The sequence below is a fragment of the Fulmarus glacialis genome, unplaced genomic scaffold (assembly GCF_000690835.1).
Source record: "Fulmarus glacialis isolate BGI_N327 unplaced genomic scaffold, ASM69083v1 scaffold22322, whole genome shotgun sequence".
NCBI lineage: Eukaryota > Metazoa > Chordata > Aves > Procellariiformes > Procellariidae > Fulmarus > Fulmarus glacialis.
The window spans coordinates 1-14,163 of NW_009196247.1; the positions used below are offsets into that span (position 1 = coordinate 1).

At 41.5% G+C, this 14,163-nt stretch overlaps 1 protein-coding gene across 1 annotated transcript in view; it reads right to left on the reverse strand.

Moving 5' to 3' along the window:
• Window positions 1-4,814: 4,814 nt before the first annotated feature.
• Window positions 4,815-14,163, reverse strand: part of CPNE4 (copine IV) — a gene marked incomplete at its 5' end in the record, with an annotated part of 55,438 nt that continues 46,089 nt past the window's right edge. The window contains 2 exons of the mRNA XM_009572155.1: window positions 4,815-5,398; window positions 12,062-12,298. Of these exons, the coding sequence (XP_009570450.1) occupies window positions 5,267-5,398; window positions 12,062-12,298 (369 nt within the window). The remainder of the gene's footprint in view (window positions 5,399-12,061; window positions 12,299-14,163) is intronic.

Genomic DNA, 14,163 nt, shown 5'->3' on the forward strand with positions numbered 1-14,163 from the left:
TTGTGCGTCAGGCATCCCCCACACCGCTGGCCCCAGCGGGTTCCCAAACCGGCCTAGGAGGACAGGTTACTCCCCCCCAGGCGAAGGCACCTGCCCTGCGGCACTACATGGGGTTTAACCTGGGCCCTGGCTGGTGGCCAGCTGGGCTTCTCCGTGCCCGGGGGCGAGTGCTGCCCGGAGGTCCCGCGGGTCAGGGTTGCAGCACCCGTGGCCGATGGGGCTTCTCTGACACAAGGGGAAGACCTCACCCGAGGGAGTGGTGGGAGACGATGTGCAGAAATAGCCGTGGGCACCCTTTCCCCTGACCCCGCCAGCACTGCCCTCGCTCCCGCGCCTCCGTTCCAGCCGCCAGCCGGTGAAATCCAACAAATAAGCGTCAATAAGGGAAAGTGTCCAGTGGCGGGTGAAGTTTATTGCTGGCAAGCACCACTCAGGCACACAGGGTTGCGGGACCCTCGCATGGATTCAAAACCTTCCCCCACCATGCAGGCATCGAGTGGACGCCTGGGGGGTTTGGGCAGAAACCTCTCTGCTTTATCAAACCGCTGCAGGGTGCGGGGCTTAAGCGCTTCAGGAGCTCCTTGCGAGTGGGTAGGCCACTTAAGAGTGGGAGGGCAACATCTGTGGCAAGTATTATATTTAATGTTGTAGTCAGCGATGTTACTGGCAAAGTTAAACGCAGGTGGGCCAGGCAGAGGATTTCTGGGCAGCCTAGCACTGGGCTGGTATCTCTGCCTCTCTGGCTTTCATCTGTATTCAGAATTAGTTCACCCTTTTTTCTGAGCAGGGCACCAGCACAGCTGACAGCGCACTAGGTAGGACAGTGAATGGGTATGAACCCTAGATTCCCTTTTGGCTTCAACAGAATTTTAAAGATAGGTGACCATTCAGTGTGGCCAGCTGAAGTCCATCATTGCTTCTCCTCTTTACCCTGCCTCTCCGTTTTCTTTCCCCCTGTGGTATGTGTGTGTGTGTTGCACTCGAGGCTTGTGGCCAGCTAACCAAATCCAAGAGAAGCTGTAGGCACCTCAGAGTGGGTAACAGTGAGCAGAATTTTGGCGCTCGCACCCAAAACTCTGATCCAGAAAACTACCAACAGCTTTCACACACACTGCTGTATTTTCTCTATGGGAAATGGCTCTTCCTGTAAATAAAGGGAATAAACAACCTCAGAAATGTAACCTTGTCTTAGGAGTCCTCCAGCTCATCCTTCCCGTTCCAAAAAATGTGAGTCTAAATGTACCTATGTTTTGTGCCTGGAATGTCGATGCTACTTAGGAGTAAAGGGAGTTTGTCTAGTACCTCTTTCACTCTGGAAAGGTTGGAGGTAAGTTTAGATTTACATAGCAGGTGTGACTGCAAGACCCGTAATCCCAAGTGAGAAAGGTCAATCTGAATAACCAGTTGGGTTCTTTCTGGGAGTAAGCCGTGTCCTGTTTGAGCAGCTGGAGAGCCAAGCTGAAGGAGGCAGCTCTGTTAAACTCGTCAGCAAAGATCTTACTGCAATACAATAATGAGGCTCATTAAGCCGTACACTGTTCTATCACTGTATTTGGTGTGTGGGTAAACCCAAAGGATGCAGTTCAGTGTTGCAGACCTGCAGGGCTCTGTCATACAAATCTGCTCAGAACAGGGGCCTCAGGTGGAACCTGTGCATTTTGGAATATCATCTCCGCAACCTGCAGCAAGCCTTGGCTTAAACCACTGCTCTCCATTGCACCCAGCAGGTCTCTAACGGATCAAACTGTAAACCTTTTAGCTGTCATCAGTTGTGTACCTTTGATATTTGGAGACTAAAATACATGTTTTAAAGCAATACTATTATTATAATTTCATTTTCATTTCATACCCGTAGACTCTTTCATCAAATGCTATAGAACACTATATTGCTTATCATGGTAAGAACTTTACACAGGTAGTTTTACCTTGGGGTAATAAGCAATTAGCAGTATTAGTGCTTTTTTTTTATTATTGTAGACTTAGTTTCCCCTACACAGCTAAAAATACAACTCAGCTCAGTATCTGGCTCAAGAATTATGGATGTTAATGTATTTTGGGCTAATAGGGATCATGAATATCTTTGAGTATTCTGGGGCTTCTGGGTTTTGAATCAGATTTGAGAGACAGTAAAAAGGAAGGCAGGATTGCAGTATGCAGAGAAGATATTTTAAATCATCAATTACCTCAGAAGGACAAGATATAATTTATTTTAAAGGAGTTTTCAGAATTTAAAATGATCCATCAAAAGGCAGTAGAAGTTTAAATTTGCATTAAAAAATCTACAAGAAAAATTGATGCTGGTTCTGCCTAAAGGCGGAACGGCCTCGCTAAAACCCTAAGTAGATAAAGCAGGAGAAAAAATGCCGTTTCAGAGATATTTTCATATACTTAATGATATTACTCTGCACAAAGCCTATACTATCTTACTGCACTGAGTAACTTGGAGCAATGAAAATAACATTCAAAGCGTCATTATAAAGCCTTTACCATATGGCTATTTTTGTCTTCTGTGCATTCTCCTACACCAGCTCACCACACTATTACGTGCTTGTTTTACATGCTGGAATCTATGTAGATTGAAGGAGATTTCCAACTGATTTTTCAATATCATGGAAGTGTCTTTTCAAATACCTTGAGGGCTGCTACAGAATTGCTGATCTATATTACCACTGATAATGATTTGTTTTTAAGTAGACAACATTTATAATCTGGATTGTGTGAAGTAAACAGAAAGATCTGCAGCAACTGTGATTCCCTTGAGACACTTATATAGATCACCTACATACAAGAAAATGACTGATGGTTTATATAGCTCAGCATACAATAACCATTGAACAACCACATGTTGATCCTGCATTTTATGTGATGCTACATTATAGAAGCACCTTGTAACACCTCTGCTAATGAAGAGCTGTAACTGCCCAATTCCATGTAACCATAAACACTTCAAAAATCAGTTTAGCCAAAGATCGTATGTACCAGAAGAACAATTTATCTGATTCCTAATTTTTCTTGCTGAAAGCTTTCTTTTTCTTTCCTTCACTCTGGAAAATAATAAAGAAAAGGCTTAACCCCTCCTCAGCTGTACATTACATCCCTAAATCCATGCCCTGGGTAAAGTAATACTCTTTATGTGGCGAGAGCACCATCGTGCCTCTGAGGATCTCAAATCGCTTTTCAAGTATTAAAGTCCCCCATTACCATTGTGAGATATTTATGAATACATCGCAGTGACCTTCATTTTACAGATGAGGAATCTGAGATACAGAAAAGTTAAACAACTTGCCCAAGATTACAAAATAAAATACTGGAGGAGCAAAGAACATGGAGTCATTGATTTTTCAGTCATGTGCTTTAACAGCTAGAAAACGCTCCTTCTGAGAATAGGGAAGGAAAGAAAAAAGGGGGGAAATGGGAATAAGAAACTAGAGATGTTGTAGATAAGAATTAAGATACGTTGGCAGAGTGGTGTATGAAATATAGGGGAAAATCACATTAACTTCCAGCTGAAATACTTCCACAGAGGGAGAGATGTGCAGCCTGCTGGGGCAAGCTCTCGAACAGTCAGCCATTAAATGGAAATATGGATTTGAGATCTATTAGTCGGGACATCTTCAGACAATTTATACCTATGACCAAGTAATACTGGCTGCTGTTCAATATCCGATCAGGTGAAGGAATCTTTACTAGCAAGCGTGAACGATTGCGCTGCAGGATATAGATGGAGCAGAACTGATTGTGCTGGGGAGACAGCCCCATGCATCTTGGCTATCCCATTGCCTTCACTTTGTGGTACAAAATCATCAATCAAAGCTGATCCCATGGAAGTTACTTCTAAAGGAGAATCAGGGAGCTAGAGTTCTACATTACCTGCAAACTCATTTAAAAATACATATTTCTAAAACCAGAAACCCTTGCTCACAAGTGAGATTTTCCAAAATATTCAGTACTGGCCCAAAACAGCTTCTTCTGGAACTAGCAACAGGAATGTTTTCAATTCAGTGGGAGCACAAACTCATCCAAAGCTGTGCCCTTCAGACAATCCCACACGAATTATTTTTGGTCAAATTTTATCCTTAACTTCTAACAAGTCACATCTTTCCTTATTGTCTTTTAGCAAATGAAGAAGCCAAAATTCAAACACTAAGAGTAACAATGATCTCATTTCTTCATTTATATACATAAATATTTCAATGGAAAGATCAATCCACTGCCAATCTGTTCTTGTGTGTCCTCTTTTAAAAAAAAAGGTGGCTTGAATATTCTTTTGGTACAAACCCAGTTTTTCTATCACACACATGTGATATGTGTGTGCATGAAGTTAGAAACCACTGGTTGTCACAAAATCAGGCTGTGCAAAATTTCCTTCGGAAAACGTGTCATGCAAAGTTGGATTTTGGATGTGAGATAAAAAATACAAATGAAACAAAATAAGAATTCCCAAATACAAGAGATTATAAATTTGGGTAGCCAAAATACAACCCATTCGAAAACCAGCCAGATCGTTTGAATTAAGTGGGCGTATTTTAAGACATGCAATCCTGATGGATCATGCCCTGTGAGCCAGATCTGTTTATAGCTACGGTCTGAACCCTTCGTAACAGCTGGATGTCTCAGGCTTTTGAAAAATGGCTACTCAGGCCACAGACTGAGTGGGCATGTTCGGGTGCCCATATTATAAGCTACTAACATTAGAAATGCCCATGCTTCAGGCCAGGTATCTCCTGAAACACGTTACTACCCTTTTCTTGGAATATGGAAGTTGAAAGCAGGCAGCCTTGTGGCAGAGAAAGAAATAAAGACAACAACTGCAAAACTGTGTTGTTTTTATTTTAAACATGCAAAATACAGTTCATGCATCTGCCATTTTGAAAAATCTCTCAGTTCATAGCAGATTAAACCAAAGACATTTTGGCTATCGACTCTCAATAAATATTTCAAAATGCTTTACAGTGTAAAGATAAGAAATTTAGCAAAATTTCAACAAACCTGTATAAAAAACAGATACAGATAACTTTTTATTTCAAGGCGACATGCTGTAATGTAAAGAGTTCACTTTTTTTTTCTGGATGTTTTTTTCTCATAAAAAGTTTTCAACAATACAACCGCTTAACAGATTTAAGCCTTTAGGCTACACATGCAAAAAAAATGGTTATTTTAGTTAAAAATCACCAAAACGTGCTAATTTTTTGTTTCATTTTTAAGTACAGTAGTTGTAGACAGTAGCATTTTTCTTTTTTAATTTTGTAAAAGAGTGCAGGCAGGTTCATGGAGCTAGTGTCCTGGAAGACTCGTACTCTGACATACATTTTGGTTTTATCCCTTTGCCATTGTAATAGTCCACGACTTGGTTTGGAACTTCAGCCAAAACGCTTTTTGCTAGAGCAGCTGGGGATGCCTGCAGGAAATGGTAGAAAACACAAGTGTTAACCTGTCTCTCTGCTAGAAGTGCCATGGGTTTTAGAGGCACTGGTGCCATGAGATCAAGGGAGGAAGTATAGTACAGAAATGGAAGGCAAAGAAGACTCAAAGTGAGTGGCACGATTGCTGGAAACTCATTTTGTGAGTCAGTTTGGGCTTGTAGCTGTAGTTGCCTGAATGTACACTAAAGCCAAAAGTGTTCTGCATGTTTTTCAGGTCCGTTTGGACTATTTTAAGTTCAGGGTAACTGAACTTCCCTGCGCTCTGGGAGAGCACCATATCACAGTGAAAAGGGCTGCAAAGACTTCATTCATCAGCACTCAGTGAGGAACCCTGCAGAGCTTCAAGTTGAACATGAATGGACATCACTGTAAAAGGGAGGCCTTCATTGCCATTCTGCTCTTCAGGATCTGGCATGGTGTTTTAATGGCTGGGGAAGTTTTTAATTCAATAAAAAATATTTTGTTTTTGTTGGAATTAAACCACGGTCATGAGCAAGCTTCAATCCTAGGCTTTGTGGAGTCTTTAAAGCTCTTCCTGCAATGTATAAATGGTGGGTGTCAACCAGACTTAAGAACTGATGACCCTGAAATGTAGAGATGGATATAGAGATGGCCACTGGCTTTCGCCACAGGCAGGGAGGAGGGCTTCCTCTCAGTGCAGTGAGAAACCATGCACTGCATCGACAACACACAGTTGCTGCCTCACACCCTGACAATGCTTCATTTTAAAGAGCAGGGCCTGTGTGTATGTTTTGTGAGCAACCGTTACCTGCATGTGCTGCAGGGATTTTCCTCAGCCCCTGTACTCAGCGGCGACAGAACTGGGCTTCTCTTCTCCCATGCAGCTCAATAGCACCCTCCTGCCCTGTGTTTTGGATTTGCTTGTTTCTAAGTATTTGGGTAGAGCTGATTCAACATCCCCGGAGCCAGCCTGCCTGACCATGTTCCCTCTGAGCCCTCCACAAAAATGCAGTAAAAATGCAAATGCTTAAACTTCAGTGTGAGAAGTTTAAACGAATGAGTTTCTCTCCAGATAGAGCACGCATGGATCAGACATTGCAGCTCAGCTGATGCATGGGAACTCCTCAACTGGAAGCTGGGTCACATCTCTTCTGCATACCAAGTATTTTTTCCCACACTAATGAACACCTTCCTCCTCACTGTCTGTAATATTTTCAGCCAAGTTTCAAAACTATCATGTCACAAAGTATTTGTATTGACTATTTATTGTGCTACTCTCTTTCATGGGGTGGGATCCTTATCCTTCCAGAGTCTTAAAGTTAAGCTTACATAGGATGTAAATGGTAAACTATTCATAGGCAAGCTAATCCAGGGGTGCAGAAAGCCCCTGGGCTATTATAAATTCCGGTATCAAATGTTACAGTATTACAAATACAAAGACAATGCTAGCAAAAGCAGAAACAAAACTGGTTTTTGTATTTTGGTATTTTGAGTCACATATGTGATTAGTAATGAATAAAATGAACTGCTATTTCCCTACTGTGACATTTATACCAAAATATTTGTGCAGGCAAAAAAGCCTGGAACATTTCTGCATGAACAAACTGGCAAAGCAGAGCCCTTGCTTTGTGTGGCAGTGCAGCAACGGCTCTCAGGTGTAACACAGTAACAGAACCCATTTATTTTAATCCTTCAAAGTGAAATGCATGGTTCTCCACAGTTGCCCTGTTCTTGCCTAAACCTGTTTTCACTGAAATCAGCAGAAAATACCTGGAATCAGGCAAATGGCTGATTTCTATGTTGCTACTGAGAATTACTGCTTTTTTAACCTTCTTCCCGGTGTGCCATATATATATACTGTATATACCTCAGCCTGCCTCTGTGCCCTCTTATCAAAAATACAACCCTACATAAAGAGTAAAGACAGGGAGTGGGGGAAGAGTCCTGGGCCATCACTGCACACACAAGGAAACTTCACTCTGCTCTATCTTTAAAAATGCTGGGCAGGAGCACTTGCTACCAGTTTCTCTGGATCACGTGTAGTCCACGTGTCTGAACGTTGGGCCAACACTCACCTCTCTGCATCATCCTCCCATTGCTACTCCTCTCTCTACTGACGCCACATCCATTCTTGCTGAACGAAGGGTCGGCCCTTCAGAACAGGCTCTGTCAGGGCTCAGATGCACGGCTGAATCACCGCCACTTGAGGAGTCAACTCAGCTATGCACTCCTCGCCCAGCGTGCATGTGAAGTAAAAAGCCTTTCATTGAGGTTTAAGCTAACAAATTTACTGTGCCCACAGGCTCACAGGCAACGTGTGGCCCCACACAGGGCTGCCTTGGGGTAGCTGGCTTGACTCCGTGCTTCAGTCTGAACATGGACAACTGTTGCTTTACAGAGTTTCATCATGCTGGTGATGTCTGTTGGTCCTGGGGCTCTTTCTAGCAGGGAGCATCCCAAAACCAGGGTTAGGGGTGATCTCCTGTCTGACGATTTGGGCCACCTGTACCTTACGTACTTTTGTGGTGGTAAAACACTCTTACTTCTAGACCAGATGGTGCAAAGCAGCATTTGTGTAAGTAAGAATCAGACCCAGTAACTTCTGAGCTAAAAACCAGCCCCAGTTCAGCAGTGCTGTGTAAGGGTTACCTTCGCTGGGTTTTTAACACAGATGGTTCATTAATGTTTTACTGTAATGTTTTCTCCACTGTTTACCTGCTATGCTTGAAGAGCATCCTAGCAATAAACACCTCAAGATGAATAGTTCTTAACTGATGGCTAATACATAACAATCAGATCAGCCAGCAGCAGGAAAATAATCCCCTATGATGGTAATTGGTTTATATTACAAATGACTGTTGATTCAGTTCTATAGATTCACCATGCTTAATCTTTAATTACAATGCATAGTGCAAAACATTGCTCCTTGTAGTGGTTAAAAGCTACGCTTTCCATGCTCATTTGTGATATATGTGTTATTAATTCACAGTTGTTAGCCTTTATGATTAAGTACAATGCAGAGTGGAATACAATCTACCTGTGGCATCAGATTTGTGCACAGTAAATATATCATGCATCCTAAAGGCATTTCAGCTCTTAAAATATGACTGTGAATGGATTGAGACAGGTGATTTTCTTCAACTACATTTCAGTGATTGTGAGCATCACTGTTCCACAGTTTCAGGTGAAGGACACTCACATTGCTGGGGTGATGATAATTACAGAGAGAAGAAATTCACTTGGGTTCAGGGAAAATATTTTCCCTTTGTTATGTTCCCCTGTAGTGAATTGCACATGTCACCCAACATGTCACCCACTATACAATGGGACATTTTTTTAAATAGTAATGATTACCTTGATTTTATCAAGCCTCTGCAACTACAGGATTTGCCAAGAATCACTAGAATTATTATTTTGATAGCTTCAAATACATTCCTTAAAGAGAGACTCAAAAAGGTAAGATGCTTTACTGAAGTACTCCTGATACTCTACATCATGTAGGAGATTAAACCCCTATAATAAAGATTTCTGTCTACATTGGGTCTTGAGCCAGTAAAACATTGAAGTGGCTATGAGGTTTTAGGTATGTGAGTAATTGTACCTAACTGAAATGCGTTAAATGCCTGAATGAGTGCCATGCAGGATCAGAACCTTCTCTGAAGTCAAACTTATAAAATAAAAGGGATTCACTCTATAGGTTATTTTTACAACTTCCTTCTCCCTCCTTTCAGTTTTCTCACAGGGACAGCTTTTGGATATATTCTTTTTGATCTCTTTGGATAGTTATGAGATTTTGAGTTCCAGGCTGACCTGAGAATTGAAGTAATGAAAAAAAATACTGTTTGGGTTGACTCCAAATGAGTTTTGGTTTACCGTTCCAGCAAAACAAAAAATAATTGCTCACAAGTAACATTTGCTTCCCTCCTTCTGTCAGTAGTAGAGGTAATATGGATTTAGGCATAAATAAACACTTGATTTATCAGAGAAATCTATAAACCTTATAAAACTTGATTTGTAGTCTTTCTAAAAAGATCCTTCAACATTTTTTTTCTACTTAATAATTGAATATCCTCAATACCAAAACTAAATACAAGGTACGTTGACAAAAGGGATGTGATTTTTAACTAAATACATCTTTTACTTAAAGCTGTTAAATGTAATATACTTATTTATGGCAATTTTTCTGTGTGATCAGAACTGATCTGACAAAAATCCCCCAAATGGGTTAAATCCGCATTTTTCTGTGGGAAAAAAACAAGTTTGAATCAAAACATCACACTCATTTCTACCATGAAAAATTATTTCACTAGCTGATGCAAAAGGCATGTTCTTTTGTTTGTGCTGAGGATAAGTAAGCAAGATAGCTGTGAATGTCACTTTGTTCAGAGAGAGAGATTATTTGGGATATGACAATAAAGAAATTCAACCAGAAGTGGCTATTGTTATGGGCACTCATCCATTACACTGACATTTGTTGGAATGCTGAAAGATCACAATAAACAGACTAAATAGCAAGTTGCATAAGATAGACTTTTCTGATATAGCAAATACATGATCTATCTCTATATCTATATTATCTCTGCTACTTAGAGAAAGGGGGAGAAAAATATCACTATTTAACAAGAACAATAAATTTTTAAGATTGCTATCCTCTCCCAGTACTGGGGAAGTTAATCTAAAACAGCTAAAAATGATACATGCTTGTCATTTGACCAGTGCTAGCAATTAAAATCACACATAGAATCACTCACAAGTTAACACCAGAGGCACAATATATTCAGTGCCCAGAACCGCAACTGTCAGCATTAATCTATTCAATCAAGGATGATTTCAACTTTGTTATAAAATCACAAAATGAAACTAAAAATAACAAATGCAGCTGGCTTTGCCAGTTCCTTGCAGAAACATATTTTCAACGAACTGAAAGTAGGTCTAGCACTAGCCCATAAATAACTTGCCTCTCAGCACTTTTACAATAGACTACAATGCAGCACTATGCTCTTGTGATTATCTGATGCAGGAGAATCGTCGGCTATGAGCAGGTCGTGCTCACACTTTGTTCCAGCAAATAGGCGACTGAGTGGCACTGTCAACATAGAAAAGTATGTATCTACAATTCAGTGGCAAATCTGCAGCCATTTGGCATCGTGTCACCAAACTAATAGCACAAGGTGAGTTTTACCTCCTATGAGGCTCCATTCTTTACAAAGGTAGAGGGAAAAGAGGAATAAGTCTGTTTCCTTGCTCCTCAGTAGGGTTTGCGAAAGTGGGAAGTGTGTCTAGATCTAAAACAAATACAGCAGAATTGTATTTTGAAGAGAGAAAAAAGAACAACTCTTGAGAAGAGGAAAATAAAATAAAGGGAGAGGGAAAAGAGGAATAAGTCTGTTTCTCTTACTCCTCAGTAGGGTTTGCGAAAGTGAGAAGTGTGTCTAGATCTAAGACAAATACAGCAGAATTGTATTTTGAAGAGAGAAAAAAGAACAACTCTTGAGAAGAGGAAAATAAAATGAAGGTATTTTGGAAGTAGCAAAAGGAAAAAAGTCTCCTGTGGTAACAAAAAGCCTAGAAAAACTAAAGAAATGTAAGCACTGCAAACCCATATGCAGACTAAAACCGACCCAGAACTGGAAACTACTGTGTGACAAATCCAGATCTAAGGATCACTAGCATATGAGAGCAGATTGGAAAGGGCAATCTCATGAGGAGAATGAGTCAGTTACGCTGTGCGGTAAGGAAATTTTCAAATCAAGTATCAAGGACATCCTTCCTAGACATTGGGGTGAGCAAAAAAACAGTCCAGAGAACCACTTAAATATGACAGAAGGAATGAGGGGAAGGAAGGGAGAGAAAGATGGAAAAACAGAAGGAAAGGGATGTGATCAGTATCGCAGAGGAACACAACGGCCATTTCACGCCTGTCTCTACCCAGCTGCTGAAAAAGTCCCTGCGACAGATGCTGCAATGTAGGGCAGGTGACTGAGGAGAAAGTACATGGCCAAGGGATTATTTCAAATTTGGCAATTTAATGCTGGGTCTCTCCCTTCCTCTCCTAGAGAGTGTCTCCTACACCACGCTGGGCTCAGACACGAACAGCTGGCTGAGGGCACAGGGAAGCTCTTAGTAACAGCACTTCCTTGGATTTGTTCTTGTACAAAATTTGGGTAAAGGGTTTGGAGGCAACCAGGATGCTGTGGGTGGATAGTCCTGCCTTTGAGAGCTTAGGGACCTAAATTTCAATAAGGAAACAGCCTCCTGGGGAACACTGTGAGTACAAATCCACAGCCATTTCAGCTGCCTGTGGAAATGAAGGGATGGAAAGCAGAATACAGTAGTCCTAATGGAACAGATGCAAAGAGAATGGAAAAGAAATGGAAACTCGGAAAAATAAGTCAGGGAGGGCAACTAAACTAAAATCAAGGAGAAAACGGAGGTAAGGACTGGCACCTCAAGAAGTACATGAATTCTGCCCCATCTCTTCTTTCCCCACCCTCACCATCTCACTAATGGAGCACATTTCATTCTGTATTCATTTTTTTCTCCATTTCTGACACAATAATGCCATAGACTTACTAACCACTTCATGCCCATCCAAAGTTAGACCCAGCCCCAGGGACCATTCACTATATGTTATATACATTCACCCTTCTGCGGAATGGATGGAAAAGTCAGCTTACATGTTTGAAGTTCCTAAATGGCACAAACTGGACAATGTCTCGAAGCACAGGCTCGCCCTTGGGAGACCTCAGGATCCCATCATCGCCATCCAGCATCTGCATGTCACTAAAATCGGCGTTCCCCACCCCGACGATGATGACTGACATGGGAAGGTGAGAGGCATGGACAATGGCCTCTCTGGTGTCAGCCATGTCTGTGATGACGCCATCCGTCAGAATCAGCAAGATGAAATATTGCTGAAGTTGTTGGACAAGAAGTGAAAAATCGTATCATTAGTTAATCTTCCAAAGCTGCTTGCCCTTTTCCAATATAAAAGTGTTTCTGGTAACTCACTCATGGACTTTTTTAAATAGAAAAGAGACTTTATAGTGACTCAAAGGTTAAGTGCATGTCCCATCCAAACCTCCTCAGCTACTAATTTCTCCTCTTCTGGAGTTTAGCTGTAGTTCAGGTAATTTCCAGGAGCTGGAGGGAGCCAAGGGATGCACAGTGTAGAAAAGGGGTTTTCTAGCTGCTAGGGCTGGGAAAGTCAGGACTTTGGCTCAAAAGTCTGGAATAGTCCTGAAATCTTCACTAGCCCTATTTTCCATTTGCTGCACAATCACTTCTGCTGACAGTTTCCGATTACATTTTTTTTCCCTTTGGGAACCAGTGGGAGGCAGGGAGGAATGGGGTATTGAAGCATTGCAAGCCTGTGGCAGAGCTGTCAGGGAGGTTATAACAGCACTTTGCAGAGGAGCTTTGCTAACAGGCAAGTGGGATGGGCGCAGCCATCTGCAAACTAGAGGGTGACCCACTGCTGCCTGTGGGAGAAGCACCACACCATGGCAGGTCTGCTGCATTCTGCAGAGTAATGGGGTCCCTGAGGAGAGCAAGGGCATGTGCACGGAGGAATACATCCATCTTCAAACACTTCATACAGAGCCCTGAAGAGAGGTTTTTCTCATTCTCTAAAGGAGAGCAAGCAATTTTGTGCGCTTGTCATTTCTTTCCCAAAACTCCAAAGCCCACTGAACTGGGATCATGGGCTATGACGTATCTTCACTTGGTAATGGGGAAAAGTGACTCTCACGTGGATCCTTTGTGAATTGTTAGGCAGCTGGAGTCATTTAACAAACGTGCATTAATAGGAAAAATGAACAGGTCATAGAATTTGGTCACTCTGCATGAGCAATACCAACACACTGAACATCATTAAAGTTTATGTATACACAGCTATATAAACTCAAAGTGTTCTGTTCATCACCTCCTGCCACGAATAAAACAAAACATGCAGGGAGAAAACTTTATCTTGAAGACTCGTGCTACAAATTGATTTGTTTTTCAAACAGAAAGAGGGGAAGCTTAGGTTTAGAAGAATGAAGCAACTTATTCAATATGACATACTAGTTCAGAGGCAGCACTGGGAACAGAGTGAGCCACCTCAGGATTAGGTGGGTATGGAAATTCAAACATAGCAATTTCGCATTTTAGGACTGGGACCCTAAATACTACCAAGATCCTGGAAACAGCAGTGAGTGACAATCACAAGCCCAGACTCGTGAACAGAAATGTTTGGGAACTGCTGCCTTAATAGGAATTAAAAAAAGGCTCAGCACATGAAGAAAGCTTAGAGTGAGCTCTAGGCCTGGTGATGACATGCATGCCAATGGACAGCTCTATTCTGTTCCTATACATAGGCATTTTTCTTGCTGCAGTATACAAATTCTTTCTTACATCCTTTACTCCCACAGCACTGCTCTTATAAATGTTTCAGAGCTACTCGCTCACATATTCTCTCCAATTCTCTTATTCTCCCATTCTGTCTGGAACGCAGGAGAAAAATAAGCCTAATGCATTTCAAAGACGTACATTTAAAACACAATCTAAGCTTAAGTCTTTTAGCCCAAGATATCCGTCATGGGTTTTGTATCAGATGCAGGCTAACAGACTTGTCTCCTGATTTCTAAAAGGCACATGATACTCCATGTCAGCAAATTGAAAAACTGTATCACTACAATTTTCAGAGGAATGGTTGGAAAAATCTTGTAGTTGAACAAAAAAGTCTTAGTACAGCCTCTGCTAGAGACTTGAAATTGGGTAGTCTGTGTAGGTAACTATT